The sequence below is a fragment of the Nanorana parkeri genome, unplaced genomic scaffold (assembly GCF_000935625.1).
Source record: "Nanorana parkeri isolate BGI_ZX_2015 unplaced genomic scaffold, ASM93562v1 scaffold416, whole genome shotgun sequence".
Classification (NCBI taxonomy): domain Eukaryota; kingdom Metazoa; phylum Chordata; class Amphibia; order Anura; family Dicroglossidae; genus Nanorana; species Nanorana parkeri.
The window spans coordinates 935,654-959,688 of record NW_017306684.1 but is presented as its reverse complement, the minus strand read 5'-3'; the positions used below and the strand labels follow the sequence as shown (position 1 = coordinate 959,688).

Genomic DNA, 24,035 nt, shown 5'->3' with positions numbered 1-24,035 from the left:
GGAAGAATATCCGTACTTAGCATTACATCAAACAATGATAATTGTGTAATGAAGAAGTACATGGGAGACTGAAGGTTTTTACTCAGATGGATCAAGACCATGATAAGAAGATTTCCAGAGATGGTGACACAGTATATGACAAACAGTAACAAGAAAAAAAGAACTCTGATGCTTTTAATATTTTGAAATCCTAAAAGTACAACATAGGTTACATTGTTGTGATAGGCTACCTGGTAAGAGAACATGATATGAATTACAATGAATAGTGATAAAACAGCAACAATTATTTATTCATTTTCTATAGTGATGTACAATGTAACTGATACAAACAAGGGTGAGTAATAAAAAAAAGTACAAATATATAAGGTGTTTCCAGTGACAAATACATACAATTGCATTATAAAACCATAAACAGCAATGTGATTGGTAGGAAAATAGGTCAGTAGAAGGCACTCAGAAACCTCAGCAGTTGCAAAGAAGGAAAACTGGCTGACACATCCAGTAAGAGACATGGTACATCCATCGTACAGTATAACATGAAGGAGGTTGAGAAGACTATCGGTACTTAGCATTACATCAAACAATGATAATTGTGTAATGAAGAAGTACATGGGAGACTGAAGGTTTTTACTCAGATGGATCAACACCATGATACGAAGGTTTCCAGAAATGGTAACACAGTATATGACAAACAGGAAAAAGAAAAGAACTAAAAGTACAACATACGTTACATTGTTGTGATAGGCTACCTGGTAAGAGAACAATGAATAGTCATAAAACAGCAACAATTATTTATTCATTTTCTATAGTGATGTACAATGTAACTGATACAAACAAGGGTGAGTAATAAAAAAAAGTACAAATATATAAGGTGTTTCCAGTGACAAATACATACAATTGCATTATAAAACCATAAACAGCAATGTGATTGGTAGGAAAATAATTAAATGGTATCTAAACACAAGAACAAAAATGAAATATTTTGCATTTTTACTCGTCCTTAGATGTAGTGTCTGCATTTATTTACTTCTTTATATATTTGCTTGTTACATTACATATTATGCAAGCTCTTCTTTTTTATTAGTAGTGGTGCAAAATGGTTTTGCCTTGCCAATGATCTTATCATACTATGGCGACATGTCTACATAAAAACAATAGCCTTCTTGTGGTCTATGTCAACCCAAGTGTATGTATCGAAGCTTACCAATTCTTAGATATGGTTATGCTGCCAGTAACACACATTCTGTTCTAGGGCAGCCTTTCTAAGCCAGGGTGCCGTGGCACCCTTGTGTGCCTTGTACCTTCCTTAGGGGTGCCTTGAAATGTTAACACAGCTTCCTGCCTTTCCATAGTGCAGGCAGGCTCTTATTATTAGAGGGTGGACTCTGATTTTAAAAGGTGGACTCTGATGTGAAAGGTGGGGGCGTTGATGTGAAGAAGGGCTCCTAATGTTAGAGGGTGGACTCTGATGTGAAAGGAGGGGGCGTTGATGTGAAGAAGGGCTCCTAATGTTAGAGGGTGGACTCTGATGTGAAAGGTGGAGACTTTGATGTGAAGAAGGGCTCCTAATGTTAGAGGGTGGACTCTGATGTGAAAGGAGGGGGCGTTGATGTGAAGAAGGGCTCCTAATGTTAGAGGGTGGACTCTGATGTGAAAGGAGGGGGTGTTGATGTGAAAAAGGGCTCCTAGTGTTAGAGGGTGGACTCTAATGTGAAAGGTGGGGGCTTTGATGTGAAGAAGGGCTCCTAGTGTGAGAGGGTGGACTCTGATGTAAAGGGAGACTCCTGATTTGAAAGGGAAACACTGATGTGAAGGGGGACCCTTTTTTGTGTTATTGAGTGAGGTCCTCCTTAAAATCCATATCAAACCTCTATAAGGGTCCTGTATGGATTTTGGAGGGACCAAACATATTTTTTTTTATTTATATGTTTTACATTTTAGACTGAGGTGCCTCAAAATTTTGCATACTTTTAAAGGGTCACTGTGCTGTGTTTATGAGTTTAGAAACTGCATCATGTTGCCTTTTAGATAATATTGTAATGATGGACAAAAATAAAGGAAATTAAATGACAGATGAGAGGTTTGGGATGATATGAAATAGATAATCCAGAACTTATTATGCTTTTATCAGACCCTAAGCAAATCTAAAGCCACTAACAAAAATGTAATATATTGTGTCTTACCAGTTCTTTTAAATTTGTCATGCTCTTTTTTTTCCTTTGTTTTCTCTGATGATCCTGCAAATAACACATTTCCTATCCTAGGGTGAGAATGCTCACTCACTTCTCTATATTTATGGAAGATCTATGGTTGTCACCCAGGCTAGACTATAGGAGTGACTTTTTCTCCTTATCTCCATTACAGGAGAATAGTTGTATAAGTAGTTTACACAATTATTACAACACAGTTTTATGCTTCTAGGTCATCTCACAGGAAATTACAAGGACACTGCTTTTTTCACACTTGCAAAAAATGTCTGAAATGGGAATTGAGAAAACAAATGCAGCCACCACATCTATGGACTTGAAAGCCACAACATATTACATTGTTATCATGGATTTAGTTATCTTATAATTTATATGTAAAACTAAAATAGCTACATGTGTTTTTTATGCCAAAGCCTTTATATTCTTTTTGGTCTCCTAATACAGTATATATAATATATAAACATTGCATACCTCAGTACCATGTGTGTTTTTAGAGAGGATGTCTGAATATAACTTTTTGCTCTGAAAAGCCAACTCAAACATTATTCATTGAAGTAAAATATATTGTGTTGAATAGAATGAGCATCTCAGTTTATGAGTTTAAAATATGTTCCCTGTTGATTGAACATTTTATACGTTTTCTGCTCCTCGAGGCTCCTTTCTGTAAGTGACTACATTGCTAATTAGTCTTCCAAGTACTCTTTCGGGAATTACATATTTTCATATTGTATCTCTCCTGATACACCTCCTTAAAGGTTATGTAATTTTTTTTGTTTAATTTTAGATACAATATAGATGGGTCAACCCCAATCCAGTTTATATTACAATCATTTTCCCTGCTGGGGAGATTCACCTTCTCTATTTGTCCTGATGACCAACTTACCCAGACAACAAAATTTTAAACTTGCCCCCAGAAAAATGGGAGGGTTGTTTTTCCAGTGACACTATGTTTGACCATTGACAAATCTTGCTTGTCGCACCCCTTACAGAATATCCCGTGTAATGAGGGGTGCTTGCAGTGACTGCAGATGACGTCGCCAGCATCAGCAAACATGTATAGATGTCACCAGCACACCAAAATTATTTTAGGATCACAAACTGTTCATTTAACAAGCGCTTTCTGGGCTGCACAGGGTCTCTTCATCAGGCATAACATTGTCAATGCTAAGACTGATGAAGGGACCATGTGTGGCCCAAAGAGCGCTAGTTTTTTTTTTGTCAAATGGTTTTTATTAGTTTTCAACAAGTAACATGTCATACAATGAGTACAATCGTTGGTATAAATCAAGTACAGTTGTATGTTAACAAAAGGTGTGTTGAACTTATGGTCGGTCAGACCAACAAAGGGAAAGAGAAAGTAGAAATAAACATTTCCAGCTGGCATACACATTCTGTACATATAACATCCGTTTGTGAGCTGGTGGATTCCCTGGGTCGCACCAAAAGGAACATGTGCGGCCCATGTACGCAGGGATACCATGGTTCTATTCTTGGGTCTAATGGCCTCTGCGCCATAGGGGTGGAGCAATGTACGCTCGAGGTAAGTACCCAAGAGCGCTAGTTTGATGACAGGAATCATCAATATATAAACGTTTTGTGATCCTGAAAGGATTTTGGTGTGCTGGTGACATCTATATCTGTTTATTATCCCATTGCTGACACCTGTTCCCAGAGACAAAAAAGAGGGAAAAGAGGGAAATTTGCCTCATTTTGAGGAGATTTCCTCCAACTTTCTGTTGCATCTCTGGGAAGTGAAAGAACATTTCTCCAGTGAGATAAAGACAGTATTAGGTGTTCTAATCCTTTAATGGACCAATAAGTAAATTATGAAGCAGGATTTCTGTTGTCTAAGCAGGAGCTCTTATCAGTCATATCATCCAGTGATGTAGATTCATAGTCTATCATGATGAACTTTGCCTAGATGACCCACTGACACAAACACAATGACATGCACCGATAATCCTTTCCCACAACTCTTGCTACAAATAACATTTCACTACATGAATGTCAGCAAACTGAACAGGTATCTTGAGTTAGTCAGCAGCATTGGAGTGTCATTCATCCTGATTGATGATGGATCTACCTCGCTGGACAATGTGATTGATGTTGGATTTACTTGGTGGGATATGTTTTTGCCCCCTGGCAAGGTACAAGCTATGTTTAGGGCATGTGGCCTGGTATGGTTTGTAAAGGTGCAAACTCACTCCCCCTCCCTTTCCTGGCCAGCCAGATTGCATGCCTAGATAAAGGTGCAATACTGTATATTTTTATCAGACCCTTATCCAGTATACAGCCTTGGTTGCCAGGAAAGGGGAGGAACACTGAGCATGTGCCCCCCATTGCTGAAGCATAAGAAAAAAAAAAAATGTGGGATCCACCTTAACCCTTTTGCCATCAGGGCCATTTTTGCATCTTTTACATGCATCAAATGCACATTTTACACCTACAAATTGCATGAAGACTCCCAAAATGCTCGGAAACAGACAGGTTCCATCCTGTCAGCATACAAGTATGGATACCTGCACCCGTACTGACCGGCAGGTCGGGTGTGCGTAGTGCGGCGTATGGCCGCGTACTTCCATAGAGAAGTACAGGCTGCTGAGTATAATCACACGCAGCACATATCCTTCCCGGGAGCTGCAAGCAGCACGGACTTGTACAGGCCAGCCGTTTCCCTTGTAAATGAGGCCTAAAGGTTTAAATTACAAGAAAATAATGGATTACAATTCAATCAAAAGTGGGCCACCAGATTAGTGTTCTCATCACTATTAGCCATAAGGTTTGGACCGAAGTAGGATTCGGTGAGAACTTTGCTTGTTTGACGCTCCGCAAAGGGGTGGACTAAATGGAATGTTTAACAAAAGAGAAGGTCAAGGAGCACCTCCATAGTGTAAAGTGACTTTATTGATTAATTTGAAAAATACAATTGTACTCACAAACACCCAAGAAAATATGGCCTGTAGTAGCAAAATCACAAGGAAACTGGGGATGAACAAAGAGTCATGGCTTCAATTATGCAGGTGGGGAGCTAAACCCATCTTACTGCACTTCAGCCCTCCGGTTGAAATGTTTCTGGGGCCGGACCCCTTTTATCAGAAAGTGGGATGTTTGTCCTCCCTCCAAGCCAAGCTTCAGCTGCAGCACAACATCACATTCAACAATGGTATTACCACCCCCTGCTTAGTGTGACAGCTTCCTGTTCAGGGATACTGGTTGCTAGGAAGCCAGCAGTCGCTGGTGTCCTAGGAAACAAAGATGCATTCCCAACCCCATCTATTTGCTGGCTGGGAGATTTCCTGGCAGCAGCTTAATGTAAACAAAGGGATGGGCATACTGGCTGACATCTTTGACTAACTATGGCCATGGTCAATTACATCAGCCAGCATACCCAACCCTTTGTTTACATTCCAGCTGCTAAGGAAACCCTAGAAAAAAAAGAGGGAAAAAAAAGCATCATCAGATGGGTTGAAAATGCAACATTTTGAAATAATTATTTTATTTGTTTATTTCTATATAAATATTTAACCTTCCTGACGGTCTGATTTTTACTAATATTTTTTTTGTCTATTTTTTCCAGTTTTTTTTTTTTTACATTTCCCACTGGTTCCTTCCCCCTGCGATGCCAGCGCTTGCAGGGAAAGAACCCGAAAGACGGATGCCGGCATCGGCCGGAGGACACAGCGCGGCTCGTAGGGAGCAGGTAAGTGAAGCACTGTGTAATCCCGAGTGTGGCTTGGGGTTACCGCTTTTGGTACTGAAAATTAACCCCGAGCCACACTCGGGAAAACCGCCAAGAAGGTTAAATGACTCAATTACTTAATTACTCAATTACTCATGGCTATAATAAACATATTAAAATTAGGAAAATAAGGAATTTTTTCCTAAATAAGGAAATATACATTATTCTTCTTGATGTGTTTATGTATAAAATTCACATGTACCCTTAATTCCAGCTTGGGCATTATATATTAAAATGGATCTCCCAGCATCTCATAAAAGTTATAAAGCAGCTCTGGCTGCAACACTTACCTCCCAGCGATGTTCACCACAGACTTACCCTTCAAGCCCCACTGCTTTTTCTGGTGGAATCCATCGTGCCAGTGATTTCCTGTGCAAACATACTTTCTGTTTCTTTCCTTTCAGGACAATGGCAATTAAATGTTTGCAGTGCTATTGTCACTGTCTTCACCAATTTGTGAGAAGCTGTCACGTACCTGGTATGGTCTGAATGATGAGGGAGGCTCCTTTTGTAACTCTCGTCAGAGCACCCCTGGAGATGTCACAGGTAGCACACGGACATAGAGAGACACCAGTGCCTGTGGATGCTGATCACCTGCTGGTAAGGATGCAGGAATCCGGATGCAGGAAGCCAGATGCAGGATTCAGGATGCAGGAAGCCGGATGAAGGCAGCCAGATGCAGGATGCAGGATTCAGGCAGCCAGATGCAGGATGCAGGATTCAGGCATCCAGATGCAGGATGCAGGATTCAGGCGGATTGGGTCAATGGCTGGCAGGCCAGGAGAATCCGGATGGTAGACATGGTCAGTAGAAGCCGGGTCAGAACCAAACAGACAGATCGGAGCCAAATCAGGAGGCAGGAGAATAGTCAGACAAGCTGAGGTCAGAAGGCAGGCAGCAGACCGCAGGAAACAGGAGCAAGCCAGGTCAGTCACAGGATTCAGATACAGGAACACAGGTAAAGGTACAGCTGAGATCTTCCAGCAACTATCAGTTGCTGCTTGGGGTTTAAATAGGCTGATTGGCGCCAATTCGTGCAGTGGGCAGCGTCCGCGCGCACACGTGCATGTTGCACGCTGCATACGCACATGCGCAGTTACTGCTCGTCTGTCACTATGCACGTTTCTGCGCGCCATAGTGTGTGCAGTAACTCGAGCCCTCCTTATGCTATGGGCATTAGTTCTACGTTTCTGACAGAAGCCTTTGGTATGTAATCAACGGTAGCTCACTCTCCATTGCAAAGAGTCAGAATTTAATGTTTCTAAATAGATGTCCATTTATGTTTGTGAATGACACAATGGTGAATCATCACCATAACCTCATTTTACATATTCAGTGAGTTGTGTGTACAGCTTACTCATAATACAGTCAATTGAAAAAAATCTTATGGATTGACTATTTTGGGGGATAAGTAAGTAACAATCCTTTATTAATATGACAATGCCTTACTCTGCTTTTACACATGAGAGGTAAGTGTCAAACCGGACCCTGATCCATCCTTTGAATGTGATTGATCTCCTGTGAGAGATTCTCAAAAGGCTCCATATTTAGCACATACAACCAACTTTTGGACTCACTCACCTTTCCTTTTGGGGAAATGATATCAAACTAAGGGATTGTTTTTGCATAATCATAACACGTCTATCTCCCTATCATCATTATGGTACAGGACATGATCATATCTCTCTTTCTACCATAATCACAAGAGAATTTTAATGCATTCCCTTTAGGCCTCTCATTAGTAAAGAGTTCTATGTTCTAAGTATAAAAGGAGAAGCACAAATTCAATCCTTGTTTTAAGAAGATCCTTCCAGCAGCTTTAAACTCAACTTACTCCATGTTTTACCCTTTGGGCATTATAAAGACAATGAATTGTGTTATAATTTTTTCTTCTTGCAGACAATATTAAAATTAACATCAATCTTAAAACATGATAGTTAAATACATCCTGGCGCCAAACATAAAGCCCGCTTTTAATTTACAGGAAAGGGTAGGGCTTAATTTAAGAATCAATGGAACATCAGATTTGTTTTTTATGACTTCTAATAAAGTAAGTGTAATTGTCTGTTTATTGATGATTTAAAAAGTTTACATATTTTGCATGCATTGTGCCAGCATGAAGGAAGAAAATAAAATAACTTTTCCAATCAGACTCTAGAACCACTAATGGGGATGACCCTTTGGTCTGTGAAATTCTAAATCCTGATACACAGTAAGTGTTATGCTAAGAAAATGTGATTTTAGATTCCCCGGGATAGTGACCTTATCTGTTTTTCCCACATAGTCACAAATAACTGTTGGTGGACATACTGTATAAAGACTTGACTTACTAAAGTGAAAGGTGAGGGGACATAAGGTCAGCCTCTGCTCTTTGCTTTGCACTTGAATTGAATGATTGTATGATTCTTTTGCCAAAAAATCATGACCTCCCAGCAATTTTTTTAAATCAACTTCCAGAAATACTGGCTGTAAAACATTTCAGTCAGCCTTGAAAATCAGCCTTAGTGTATGCAAGCATATTTTTTGATATTTTGCAAAGAATCATAATATAGATACATGGATAGACCAAGATATTTAGATGAAATGGCAAGTCTCCTGATTAGATCAACCTTACATAGAATCTCTTGATTTTCCTGTACTTACGCATTGATTCATGGCGGTATCGCAAAGCGAAGCAATTATGCTATTACTATTATCCGATTGCCTAAAGCTCTGTCAAGGCTATTTCATATGTGTAATGTATATGGAATTGTTATATCACCTTAAGAGCTTACTTAAGAATTGTATTATGAAATAATCCATGTCGTCTTTACAGATGAAAAGACGAAATTGTCTACATAGTTATGAAGGTTAAATGGCATATGTCCATCAGGTCTTATCAACTGTTATAATCCTTAAAGTTAAAGAAGATGATAATCAGCTGAAAAAGGGAAGCAGTAGAACACCCTGACTCGGTCTTCTAAGAAACAGAAAAAAACAACTCTCATCCGAAAGGCTTACATTTCCTTCAGTTATGGTTCAGAGCAATTTCACCATGATCAACGAGATTCATCTTCTGGGTTTTCCCAATCTTTATCATCTCAATATTTTTCTCTTCATTCTATTTTTCATGATTTACCACCTTACAACAAGTGGAAACTTGCTCCTCATAGTTGTAGTAGTCAAGGTCAGAAGTCTGCACTCTCCGATGTACCTCTTCCTCACTCAGCTATCCTTATCGGACATGATAATGGCCAACAGCATAAGCCCCATTTTGCTTCATGTGCTGGTTGATCAACAAACCACAGTCACCTTTGCAGGATGCCTAGCTCAGTTTTATTTTTTTAGTGCTTCTTTGGCCCTTGAGTCTCTCCTTTTGACCGTGATGTCCTATGACCGATATCTTGCCATTTGTAACCCTCTACGATATAACACTATCATGAATTACATATTTTGTTTAAAGCTGATTTTATTCAGTTGGCTATTGAGCTTTTCTGTGATTTTAAACCATGTCCTGGCAATTTCTCATTTACAATTTTGTGGCCCTAATATAATTGACCATTTCTTCTGTGACCTTTCTCCTCTGTTGGAGCTTTCGTGTTCCGACACAAATCTTGTACAGATTGAAGTAACAATACTCACTATTCCTATGGCTGTGATCCCTTTTCTGTTGATCATTACATCATATTGTTATATCATCTGCACTATTTTAAGAATTCCTTCAGTCAGTGGAAGGCAAAAAGCTTTTTCTACTTGCAGCTCCCATCTCACAGTTGTGTCAATATATTATGGAACTCTTCTTTGTACATATATGGTTCCGACACAAGGGCAGTCATTAACTGTCAGCAAAGTACTGTCTCTTCTATATACTGTAATGATTCCATTGATTAACCCTCTCATATATAGTTTGAGGAATAATGACATTAGAGAAGCTTTTCATAAAATTTGCAGCATGTATTGACATAACATTGACATACATATTAAACTTAAAGAATAAGAGAACATTTACCTTTTCTGCCACCCACACCACTAAACATCACTCTCTAAAGAAATGGTCCACTCAAGCCTACTTGGAAGCCAACACTTCCCGGGGTGTCAATCTGCTTATTGCCCTGCAGCTTTCACCAGTTTCTCTCACTGACCACCACATCATTACAAGATACTCTGGCCTTCTTACATACCCCTTCCAGTTCTCTTGACAATTCCACAGACTATATGTTTTGCTATTCTTTAGACTGGCCATGTGATACTGGAGGGTCTTCTTCCTCTTTGGCCCTTCTCTGGGCTTGGCAGTCTTCAATAATACAACCACCGCCTGCACCATTACACTGTGAATTCAGAACACTGTAGTGACATGATTAGTACAAGGAATGCTTATGAGATAGCCTAGTCATAAATTATTGTGGGCAGTTGGACATACAGACAAAATCTCCCCACATACAGTCAATTGCAGCATCCAGAAGGTCCATGAATACATTCAGCTTGGATGAACATTTATGTTAACTCATTAGTAAAGCAACAAAGTGAACCAGTGAAAGATATATAGGTACCCATATAAGATTAAAAACATGTTGCCATTAATGATACAAATTGTTCCAAATTTCTATTTTTAGAAGTGTTCTGCTTGAACAGGTGGAAAACGGTGGAGAGGTATCATCACAGCACCAGCATTTGGCCAGTTTGTTGCATGAGTATCATTTTTGGTGTGACTCCCCAGAATACTATGCAGGGTTTACCAGGGAGTGTGTCAGCCTGTGATGTCTGAGAATGGGATTGTGGGCATGCCATTTATTAACATCTTGTTTTTTTCTGGTCCGAGAGAGAGTGTGCAGGTCTGTCAACAGACCGTGCGCAGCGCATAGTTATCATTGTCAACCCAACATAGCAAAGGATGCAGGTGGGAGGGGGGATGATACAGGCCGGATCACCAGGTATTTCCCAACTATTGCCAATACCGATAATTAGAAGGTTTTAAATCTTATATGTAATGTGGCAGAGAAATGGAGGCTCATGGAAAAATCATGGCTGTAGTTGAGTTTAGACATGTAAGCTGCGGAAAAATTCAGTTTGGTTCGGATATTTAGTTATTTCGGAATTCAGATCCAAAATTCAATTCGGTTCGGGTTTCGGATGCGGCCGAAATCGGAATTTTGTTCGTTTCAGATGAGTTTACGAATATTCATTGTGAGTAAAATAGAAAACCATATAAAAATATATTTTTTTAAAATTCTTTATTTATACACGCACAAGAGTACTTTACAGAACCGTGAAGCATATGGGCCTCACGGCCAGGCATATTCAAACATTTGCATAGTCTTCAGCATTATACACATAATCATGTGCGACCCGTCCAGACCCCTCCAACCGATCACCTGCAGTGTAACTATCGGTCTGCACCAGCACTCCCATGACATTTTCTGTTTTACTGGTATAGGGCTAAGTAAGAACCAAACTGTGATACTAAGGATACTATCCCTCAGCTGGAGCGGATAGTTCCAATTTTACACAAAGAGAGCAAAGGAAAGAGAAAAGCAAGACAAAGAAAGAAAGAATACAGAGATCACGATAACAAGACATCCAGGGGAGGGGAAGACACCACCCAGGTCCCGGTCCATGAGTGCCTCCCGCTCGGGAGCACCACCGCCTATGACTCACCCCTGGCTGACCTGAGGGAACTCCGAAGAGTCACTTAACTGATACCATGCTGCCCAGGTGACAACAAACTTGTGCTGGGCCCTATGTATTGATGAGGTTGGGTGCTCCATCAGTTTGATCTTCTCCACTCACCTTACCCACATCGCCACCAAGGGTGATCAGGATTGCCTCCACAATGCTGGGATACATGCCTGATCCACATTTAGGAGGTGAATCAGCAGGGAGCGTTTACATGTTTTCCACGATAGCGGCACCAGGTGGAGGAGATACACCGAATGAATAAACAGTAGGGTCAAGCCTTTGATCTTCTGGACTAGGGTGGCGATCTGGGACCAGAATGGAGCAACCCTAGGACACTCCCAAAAGATGTGTAGTGGGGAGCCTACCTCCTCTTCACAGCCCCAACATGTCGCTGGTACCGACCGGTACATAGCGTGTAGAGCCTTTGGGTCTCTATACCATCTGGTCAACAGTTTGTAGCCAGCTTCCTGATATTTAGTTGACACAGAGGATTTAAGGGCAAAATGCAACATACGGTCCACCTGCTCGGGGCTAAATACCACTCCCAGGTCCGCGGCCATTGCCTTTATCAGTAAGGAGGAGGGAGGTCCGGGGGACTACGGAGACATTCGACAAGATGCAACAGCATGTGTCTCACTGGTTCCACCTTCTCACACAGTCTCTCAAAGTCTGTTCTCTGTCTTAGAGGGGGATCCCCAGCTCGTGATGTGCCAAGGTAGTGGTGTATCTGTAGGGCGCTCCATAATCTCAGGGGAGGGTCAGTCAAGTCCCTAATCTGGGCCATAGACAACCACTGGTCTGACTCTTGGAACTGATACAATCTAGTATGGACCGATGTGGCCAACGACCTTGCCAGTGGGGTATGCAGACCTGGGGGGAAATGCGGGTTCCCAATCAGTGGCACGAGAGGTGAGGGCTGAGGGGAAAGACCGGGATTGGGCAGGGGGTTCGACCAGTACGAGAGCGGCAGTTTGGGATAGATCCAGGGGGCACTTTGCAGGGGTGGGTCGCAATCCAGTTGTTCCAGGGCTACCCACTGCTTATGTTTGGAGTCACAGCACCAATCAACCACTACCGACAGGTGAGCCGCTTTATAGTACATCACTGGGTCGGGAAAGCTCAGACCACCCGTTCCCCTAGATCTGGACAGGAGTTGATGTCTCAGTCGTGCCCTCTTGTTCATCCATAAAAAAGCCAGAAAGCGGGATCGCAGTTGGTGAAGGAACGTCATCGGGACTGACACTGGGAGCGTCTGGAGGAACTATACATGACCACCATTTTTAGAATATTATTTCGCCCCAACCACATAAAAGTGGGATGGTCCCAGGAGGCCAGGTCCAACGTAATTTGTTTCTGGAGTGGGACGAATTTCAAAGAGAACGTTTTATGGATATCTGTGGGGATAGCAACACCCAGGTATGTGATAGAAGATTCTTTCAGTCTCGCCAGACGTCCCTTCGGGAGGGTGATGTTCAACGTTTCTGACTTACTCCAATTCAGTTTGAAGTCCGCCAGCTAACCATAAACCCGTAACGCTTGCATGACATTGGGCAGGGAGATCTGGGGGAGTGTAACATATAGCAGCAGGTCATCGGCGTAGGCCACGACCTTATGTTGTCTAATGGGAGAGAGTGGGCATTCCTGGCGCGTTCCATTCGAGATGGTAAAAGGCTCTGACAGAGTTTCGTTAATGTACACCACTGCTGTAGGTTTCGAGTACAGCGACCCAATCCACTGCTTCATGCCTTACCCCAGACCAATATACTGTACTCCAACATCTCCCTCAGAAATGGCCAGCTCACCTTGTCAAACGCTTTCTCGCATCTAAGGATAGCAGGAGGAGCGGCTGTGAGCGCGTTCGAGCTAGATGGATCACATTTAGGGTCCTGATGGTGTTGTCCCTGGCCTCACGGCCCGGGACAAATCCCACCTGGTCCATCCCTATAAGGTCATCTAAGAAGGGAAGAATGCAGGATGCAAGAATGCGGGTAAACAACTTCAGGTCAGCATTTAGCAGTGAGATGGGCCTGTAACTTGCGCACTGAGAGGGGTCCTACCCAACCTTGGGAATGACCGTAATTTGAGCAGTGAGGGAATCTCTGGGTAGTGTGTTGCCTTTGTGAATCGAATTGAAGGCCTCCGAGAAGTGGCTCCCTAGGAGATCCTGAAAGGATTTGTAATAGACTAGAGTTAGTCGGTCAGGGCCGGGCGCCTTCCCAGGTTTCATAGTTTTCATGGCTGTCTCAAACTCTAATACCGAGATGGGCTCTTCCAGGCTCTGTGCAGCCGACTCGGGTAGTCGGGGCATGCCAGAGTTAGTCAGGTATGTTCTGATCGCCTGGGTCCGTGGCGGGAACCCAGTCGGTCCAGTGTCCCGGTGCAGGTTGTAAAGGTCTGTGTAAAAAGAGTGGAATTGTCATGCTATTTCTTTAGATCTGGAGACCAATAAGCCCTCAGATGTGCGGATGGAGGGTATGTAGGTACGGGAACGCGAGTCTCGCAAGGCATGCGCCTGGAGCTTCCCAGGCTTGTTTCCAAATTCGTAGAACGCTCAGCGTGATCTACATAACTGGACCTTTACTCTGTCCAGTAGGAGTTCATTAAGTTACGTTCATGTCTTGGTCAAAGCGGTCAAAGTATCCCCATCTAATGCCCTGTGGCAAAGCTCCAAGTCTCGTAACTCGGCATATAGCTCATCTATGCGCCGCAAGAGATGCCTCTTCCGTTGAGCACCTTTTTTGATCAGAGCCCCTCGTATCACACACTTGTGTTTCATAATGTGCTTCCCACAGAGTGAGCGGGTCCTGTAGTGGGGAAGCGTTGTCCCTAAAGTAATGTGCGAGATCCGCTTTAAGATCTGCAAGGATCGCTTCGTCTTGCAACAGGGATTCGTTCAGCCGCCACGTAAGTGACGAGTGAATACATTCACCCACAAGCACACTGAGATGCATGGGGGAGTGATCGGATAGGGCAGAAGTGCCTATGGATGTTTTGGTCAGAAGGGGCAGCGCTGCGTGCTGTATCAGAAATAAATCTATGCGGGAATAGGATTGGTGCGGTGCTGAGAAATGTTTATAGTCTCTGCCGGTGGGATCATTATTGCCAAACGCCCTATTAACAATGCACCCGGAGACTAATAGTACATGTGGGGTCCAATCCTGTCCCAGTCGCTTCATAGCTAAAAGCTGACACAGGACCAGACCGCCCCTCCGGGTCTCCCCCCTCCTTCAATCCCCCCCCATTCCTCCATCCCTGTAAATAACAATCCGCCATAGTAACAGTAGCGCCATGTCACTACTTATGCATACAACATAGGGCCGGTATCTTATCAGGCCTCGCGTGGGCCCCCTAACAATACGTAACATAACACGGTCTAAAGTAGCTGCCTCTCCTTTCCACTTTCTAACCATCTTAGAGGGTAACTGGTCAGCAGGATATTCTTAACGGTGGCCGTGGGGGCAACCTAAGAGCGTAGATGCAGCACATATGGAACCCTTAAAACCCAACACAGCAGACAAGACCAGAAGCTCCACAGGGAGAAACTGGGCAAGTTAGGCAAGGACATACTATAGGCCCTTGTGGGGCCTAGCTAAGGTGCCTGTGTGCACAGTGTCTCAAGACATATCAGCTTCAGATTCTCCAATGCCTCTATACGCTGTGCGTGCTGGGCGACCCCCTCTCTCACCTCCGCGAGATCTGCACGGAGTGCAGCAGCTATTTGCGTGATCATAGCCTGCATGTCATCCCTAGTTGGGAGCGCCGCCAGCATGGCACACAGGTCAGGCCTGCCAGAAGGGTCTGAGCCACCTGATGCTCGCGTCAAACTCAGCGAGGCCGGTGCCTCCAATCCAAGCATGGGATCGGGTAAGGAGCTAGTTGGGGACGCAGGCGGGTCCATCCGTCTCAGGGGGTCCTTGGAGAGTTTACTGGGGCAGTAGTAGGAGACTGCACCGACGTGTCTGTACGCCTCACTGTAGGCCTGGTATTAGAGGGCCACGTGGCCTGGGTCCGGGCCCGGACTCCCCCTGCAGGCTGGGATAGAAAAGAGTCCAAACGTGCCTGTACACGAGGGCAGGGGGGGCGTGGGGGGTCCGCGACTTTCTGGTACCTCTAGACATAGGGCGTCAGATGGGTAGATGAACTGCAAAAAACTCTATTACTCTGTGGAGCTCTCCTCACACACGTCTGCTCGCCGCCATGTTCAGCCACGCCCCACCATATATAAATATTAATACTAAAGCTGAATCTCCCAGACCCAAATCACATCCAAATTTCCTAATTGCATTTGGGAGCTCCCGAATGCCATTCAGGTCTGGGAGCCATATACATATATTACTAAAGCTGAGGTTCCTGACCCGAATGGCATTCTGGAGCTCCTGAATGCAATTCAGAAATTTGGTAATTTCTAAACTGCATTCGGAAATTTGGATCCGGACTGCCATTCGGGTCTAAGAGCCTCCGCTTTAGTATTATATGTATATACTGAACATGAATTTTCGTTACGGCATGTGACAGTTCTGGCCAATCAGATGGCTTCCATGTAGCCATAAAGCAAATTCGTCGTCAGACCCATTCGGATACACTGAACCGAAAAATGCATTTGATTGGCCAGAAAAGTCACATGTCCGATTCAGTTTTGCTTTTAAATGAAATTCGGACGGGATCTGAAATTCGGAAACCGAAATCTGGATTCAGACACATTCGGATGCATTGCGATTCGGAAATTCGCATGTGTCTGAATGTCTAATTTCGGAAATTTTGTCTCAATTTGGATTCAGAACGAAATGAGTCGCACATGTCTAGTTGAGTTATACTGCAGATAACTTGGACAGTGACAATAACATAGCAATTCAAAGCAGGTTTCCAATATGATCATTTCTTTCCTAAAAAGTTGTATCCTGTGGTTTTGAGAGATATCTCAACTATATCAAACTGATGTCCAAGTAAGCTGTTTCCGGCAACTGTTGACTAATCTAAGCTCACATAAACTCTTGTCTATGGCTGACTATAAATGTGCATGCTCATTTTAGCTGGAGAGTAATGCTCCTCTGTGAAAACTAAGGCTCTCCATCCCCACGGTCACTAATAGATCTTGTCCCCACAGACAATCATTAGCCGTTAGAGTGTTTTCTGGTAATGTGATAACTATGTCTATAAAAAAAATGTATGAAAACTAGCCATGGAGTTATTGTAATATTAACTAACACATAATTACAAATGTGACCTGGTCATGGAAGAGTAGAACTAGTTCACCCTGGGGAAGAGTGGATGGAATGCCCGACTGAGAAGACGTGAGTTAATTGAGCTCCGACTATCAATAATCCTGTTATCATCCTGACACATACCTAGGTCCTCTGACAGACCTATTTGGGATGCCTTTTTTAATGTGCCTTTCCTGGTGCTGACTGATACCCCAACACAAGCTGAAAGACCCTTCACACATTCATGTGTTACAGCTCCTACACTGAGACTATAGAGACCATCTTGGATTCTTTACCAGCTATTACCAAGATGTCTGTAATCACACAGTCCTTCTCCTTGAATGAGGGTACCGAGGTGAGCCCTATCAGAGCTGACATATTAGCAGCTATACAAACCTGATTGTAATCTTCAACCATGAAAATAGACTCTCTATCCATTGAGATCAGCCTCATATGACTGTGGTTGACAACTATTGAGGCTGGTGAACTGAGGTCAAGAAACACATCTCCCAGACTGAGACATCCTGTCTACTAATTCTGCAGAGGCATAGGTGCTCAAATGGCATGAAAAAGGTCTCAAAGAATGATCAGTTGATACCAAAAATCATCTACAAAGAAATAATGTGAGAATCCAGGAAGGCAGAAGGCCTGAACTTGCCAATCTTTGCTGAAACTTTTGTTGCCAATCTACTAGGCATCACCAATGTACTACCAACCTTCATGGTAGAGAGAGTGTACTAGGTGGCTACTCAAACTCCTATACTGGGGGCACCACCAAGGCCCTTAATGGTGCACTTCCTAAACTATAGAGGTTGTGATATAATCCTGGCTGGGGCCCAAAGCACCCAGAATCCAGAAGGGTACAAATCCTGCGGCACACTGGCTAGACACAGTGACCAGTACTTGACTACATTGTCTGTGTGAGCACCCCCATGCTGTTGAAATTGTAGACATTACCCCATCTTTCTACAACCCCTGGTATGATTCCACAAAAGGAACTCACAAACTGCTTCTCCAACTTTCCTATGGACCATAGTTCTGCCTTCCATAGGCCTTTAGGATCTGGTGTAAAAAATCAAGACCTCTCACCCCACAACAGATGGTTTACTGATTAGTTTACTAGTTATCTGCTTGTCCAGCTTGCAACTGGCATGCAACCTATAGTGGAGGCCCTCTGTATATCTCCACATGTTATGGAGCTAAAGATTGGATGGCTGGAGAAGACGGATGCCCTGCAGCCCTGTAGGCAGAGGACCTAATACTATTTTTCAATGATGCTTTTTTTTAAAGATACTTTTTATTGAGTCATTTATTCATTTTTCCCGTGTCTGTTGTGTACGTGTACAGACACGTACACAACACACCTATATCATACAGATAACACATACAACAACCGGGTCAACATAACCCAAGATATAATGCGATACACACATATACATACATTTCACGGTTCACAATTTACAAGGTTACATAGTATAGCACCCAGGACCCAGCCTCCAAGCACAGGCAATTATTATGTGGGAATTGGAACACATCCAGTAGTTGTCAATATAGTAATCAATATAGCATAAAACACATCCAGTAGTACAAAGAGGCCATTAGCTTAAAGGATAGTCACATCTTCAGACCTCACCTCATATCTACAGTGGTGTTAGGGGAGGACAACCACGGGTCCCAAATGCGAGTAAAACGCATCCGTTTTCCCCGCTGTTCATAAGTAAGTTTGTAAAGAGGCAATGCTTGATTAACCAATCTCTTCCAATCACCCAGGGAGGGAGCTTTTGGGCTACCCCAGACCAGGAGAATGTTCTTCCTGGCGTAAAATAAAAGGAGGCGGAGTAGTGTCTGAGCACTCAAGTCCAGTGGCAATTTGCCAAGCAGACCTTAAGAGACAGAACGCAGGGTTGCAGATATTGGGGAAACCCAGGCTAGCCTCCATGAAGGAAGTAACCTCTGACCAAAAGGTCCGTATGCTAGGGCAGGACCAAAAACAATGGAGGAAGTCAGCCTCCTGGCCACATCTCTTAAAACAGCTTGAGGTCAAGCGAAGGCCCAGTCTATGTAAAAGGGTGGGAGTGTAGTAGACCTGGTAGAAAAATTTCATCTGTATCAGTTTGTCCTTAAAGGTTACCACAGAGGACATGTAGCTACTTTCAAGGTCTCCCCAATCGTCCTCCTCCAGGTCTGGGAGAAGCGACCGCCACCTTTACTTACGGCTGTCAAATCTACCAGACCTGCAGGTCATAAGTTCCATATAATAGGTTGAAATCAGTTTTGATTAATCGAAGCTAGACCTTTCTTGCATGAAGCTAACAGTGTGCAGGCAAATCAGAGTGAGCAATTTTAGTACAGGAGAGGAGCCGGTATAACTGCAAGACTGAAGGGGAGGCCAGAAATCAGCTTTGAATATAGTCATATGCTCAAATATTATATTAATAAGGGACAAAAATTGTTTCAAAAATATTTTAATTGATCCAAGTGAATGCAACAATTTGTTCTGCTCACAGTCTAACAACATTCTCTAAATGCGAAGGTGCATATCTAAGGTACATACTAAAGCTGAACTCCAGGCAGATAGAAAGAACAGACCGATTATTGCATCTCTGTATTCATTAAAGGAGAACTATGGGGTCAGTTTTTTTCCCCATAGTTCTCCTTAGGGTAATGGGAGGACACAAACTAGCGCCCTCCCATCACCCTTAGGCTCAGTATAGCTGTAGCTCGCGGTATACTGAGACGTCGCAGCCGGAGCGGATCCCGACATGGACGTCGAGATCCGCCCAGCTGCGTGAGTGACAGCTGGCTCTGACTATCTAGAGGCAGAGCCAGCTGTACCCGCCCCCTCCCCCGTCCGTTCTGCCAGTCAGCGCTGGCAGATCGGAGCGGGGGGCGGGGAATCCAGCCCCTCCCCCTGTCACGGCAGAGAGCCGTGACAGGATCGAGAGGGGAGCGAACCCGGTCTGTGTTCACTCACCTCCCGATCTACTGAGCTGCCTGTGACAGTCTCATTGTCACAGGTCGGCTAGAACTATGAGCTGAGTGGAAATCACTCATCTCATAGTTCTCCTTTAATACACCAGAATATTTTTTTAATTGCAAACAGTGCAAGCACCTGAATTTGACCCAGTGTCAGCCTCGTAAGGTACAGCAAGACTCAGAAAACAGCAGTCAAAGCCACTCCATTCGAGTGCTGACAAGGAGCATGAAGATAGGAGAAGAAAGCAGAGGGACACAGAGGTGAGCTCATCAACTGTGCAAGACTGACGGTAAGGCTGGATTTAATTTTTAAATGAAAAAAAGACAAGAAATGTGTTCATAAAAATGCCTAAAATAGAGCACTGCATACCAATAAATAGTTAAAATGTGTTTGTTTTAATGTCAGGCAACAAATTCCTTAGATAATATAGAGCCCACAAAGTAATTGTCAAGGAAAGAGTGTCTTTATACTGGAGCACACATCACAATTCTCCATGGGCTCATCACTTATTTTCCATGGGTTGTGACTGTATAAAAGGCATAAGACTAGTAACGTATTGTAACATTAATTTACTGTATATACTTACATTAACAGACAACACTGTGGACCACATTACATCAATACACCATGGTACATTGTATATATTTTATTTCTGCAAACAGTAAGTCTTATCAGAGTAACTTAAGAAGGTGAAGGCACAGCATCAGTCCAGTAAATTTTCAAACATCGTATATAACAATGTTGTTTTGCGACCAACCAAAGGATTTTGCGATGAATATCTCTGGGCTAATTATTTACCTCCTACTACTATTTTACATTGAAAACCCCCTTAATATATTTTGTTTTTTCTACTGCACAATATACACTGAGTGGCCAGATTATTATGACCACCTGACGTTTGTAGGCAAATTAGCTATAATTTGGCGCTGAAGTTGCTAGAGGGCCAGACCATTATAAATAGGGAAGCAGGTTGGTTACCACACAGTAGAAGTGATTTGTTTCTGAAGATACGGGGAAACAACGCGATTTAACAGCCTTTGAATGTGGGATGATTGTTGGCGCTCGGAGCCATGGAGCGAGTATCAGCAAAACAGCAGAATTCGTTAAAGGTTCAAGAGCAGCTGTTGTTAAAGTGTTTAAAAACTGGACTGTCAGCCGAAAATCTGGGTCTGAACGTGCGAACTGTGGCCCTCAGCGACTAGTCAATGTTAGGGCAGAACGGGGGAGGGGCAAGACTGGTACAAGACAACAGAAGGGCAACAGTGCCGTGTCAGATTCCTCGCATCACCTTTGAACATCTCGTGAAGTCACGAGGCGGCCCAACGCAGTACTGATGGGGTGGTCATAATAATCTGGCCGCTCAGTGTATATATAAACCTGTATTTGTTCATCTTTCCCGTGTCTGTTGTGTACGTGTACAGACACGTACACAACACACCTATATCATACAGATAACACATACAACAACCGGGTCAACATAACCTGTTCATGAATAACCTCACATTATTTGCTGTTCTTGTATGTACAATATAAAATGGTGGTGTATTTTTTTGTATTTGCTTCATGTATGACGTGACAAAAGATTTTGGTTCTGGGACCTTTTGTGTATACTTGAGGGGCCTATTTACAAAGGATTCACAAAGGATTCACAAGGCAGGTCACATAGTGAATGTTGCTGAACATTTTTCTGTCTGTATTTTGTAGAATTTGCCCATTTTCAAAGGGGATTTGTCTGTCACATTTAACAATCACCCATCAGCATGCCTGTTAAAGTTCTCATTCATCCAAGTCATGGTATATCTGTAAAACAAATATAACAAAGCATCTGGACTTGCTGTATTTTTCTTGAAGATGCTTTGCTGGTCACCCCATTAGCTTTCTCAATTCAGAATTCTGAATTGAGGAAGCTAGTGGGATGATTGGCCAGCTAAACGTCTTCTAGAAAATACAGCAAGTCCAGTTGCTTTGGTTTTTTTGTTGGATTTTTTCTTTTTTTACAGATCTATTTGAGATATTCCGTCAACAAAAATGATTCACCCATTTGGTCATAATTTTCAAAGAGCATTTACCGTATGTGTAAGGAAGTAGCTGATGGATGAATCTTGGTTGAGGTGGGATCGGCTTCCCTGAAGAGATGAGTCTTTAGGGATCGCCTAAAGGCAGTCAGAGTGGTAGATAGATGGACAGGTTGGGGTAAAGAGTTCCAGAGGATTATTATTATTATTACATAGTATTTATATAGCGCCAACAGTTTGCGCAGCGCTTTACAATATATGATTGTATACATTACAATCATAGTACAATTCAAGACAAGATGGTAAGGAGGGCCCTGCTTCTGGGGGCTTACAATCTAAAAGGGGAGCAGGAAGTGATACATGGGGAGGTAGCTGTGTGGGGATGAGAATGGGAGAGACTCTAGAGAAGTCCTGGAGGTGAGCATTGGAGGAGTTGATGAGGACGCTGGAAAGCAGGAGGTCTTGGGAGGAGCAGAGGGGACGATTAGGGTGATACTTTGAGACACGTTTTGAGATGTAGCCGGGGGCAGAGTTGTGGATGGCTTTATAAGTCATTGTTAATATTTTGAATTTTATCCTTTGGGTGAGTGGAAGCCAGTGTAGGGATTGGCAGTGGGGGATGGGGGATGTAAGCCAGTGCAGGGATTGGCAGAGGGGAGTTTCAGACACTGAGCGGTTGGTCAGTGCCTGGCTGGTGTCTTGAAGGAGGCCCATTTTTTTTAAATAACAAAAAAGCAGTATATCAGTAGATTTAAGCATTGTTTTGGCTTCACCTGTTTCACTGAAGCTTTACAAAAATGTACAACTTTAAAACATTTAGACAAATGGGATCATCAATCATAAAGTGTAACTAAACCCAAGAACAAAATGTACTATATTTTAGCTTAGATGCGGTGGGTGAGTTCGTTTTCAAGGTTTGTTCCCTCTATTTTCCCCTGGTGATCCTGCCAGTAACACACTTCCTGGTCTAGGTCCATTGTTTTCACCCTAGGAAGCTCTATGGACTTCAAACACCCCCCATTCTCTGCAATAACATAGATGAGAGGTATTGTGCAGTTCACAGATGATAGCTGGGAAAGCTAAAAGCAAGGCTTGAGATTTTACTTAAAGCGGACCCATATCTTTATAATAACAACAAACACACCTTTAGAAATGTTTCGTAAGGACAATCTACAATCGCATACTTCTAGATCATTGCCGGCTTTGCATTCTTTGCATTCCTTATTTCTCTTTTCGTCCCCAGTCTTCTCACAGTGGCCATGTTTACTAAGAGCAGATTACTAGCTCTCTCTTTACTTCCTGGAATTCTGGCACATGTGACTAGGACATGTGACCATGCACATCATCTGAGGGGAGGAAAATGCCTTTCCCTGAGATCTCATGGTGTTCTGTTGGGTTGAGGTCAGGACTCTGTGCAGGCCAGTCAAGTTCGTTCACCCAAAACTTGCTTATCCATGACTTTATGGACCTTGCTTTGTGCATTGGAAGGGACCACTGCGCTTCAGCATGCGCTGACCCCGCTCTGTCATGTGACGTGGCCGACCACTTCGTGGCTGAGTTGCTGTTGTTCCCAGTTGCTTCCACTTTGTTATAATACCAGTATCAGGTGACCGTGGAATGTTTAGTAGGAAGGCAATTTCACAGAACACCTGAATCCAATGATTTGGAGGGGCGCCCCAGTACTTTTGGTAATATAATATATATCTTACCATATTATATAGCCATTGTGAGCTTTCATCCCATTGCCCTGATAGCATTATATTTCCCTCCTACAGTGTGCTTCTTACTGTGCATCCCCAACCTCCTACCCTAGTCCTCCCATTCTAAATATCCCACTAATGATATATTGGCCGAAATGTAGTGAGATTCATCTAACCAATCCCCATAATTACAGTTACCCTATGTCCACTATACCTCTATGTTACCCCTCTGTCAAGATCTAGCTACTCCTTTCCCTCATCTACGTGCACTAAACCTCTCAAATACTCACCACAGAGAAAAAATGTAACCCCCTCACCCATACTAATTCTCATAGCCACTCCTCAATAGAATTGTATTTTCCCATAAAGATATCTTCCCTGTATTTGTATGTCCTCAACTTGTCTCCATGCTCCTGCACTCCTGCAGCTGCTGTCCCTGTGTCCGCCATCTCCCCTCCATAAATCCATATACATATTTTGTTTTATATGTTATATACATATATATATATATATATGTTTATATATATATATATATATATAT

At 42.9% G+C, this 24,035-nt stretch overlaps 1 protein-coding gene across 1 annotated transcript; it reads left to right on the top strand.

Moving 5' to 3' along the window:
• The first annotated feature begins 8,959 nt into the window (after window positions 1-8,959).
• On the top strand, window positions 8,960-15,190 carry LOC108789733 (olfactory receptor 1468-like). The gene is made up of 2 exons (XM_018559815.1): window positions 8,960-9,879; window positions 15,121-15,190. Exons 1-2 carry the CDS (start codon window positions 8,960-8,962, stop codon window positions 15,188-15,190), a joined length of 990 nt encoding a protein of 329 aa, XP_018415317.1.
• The last annotated feature ends 8,845 nt before the right edge of the window (window positions 15,191-24,035 follow it).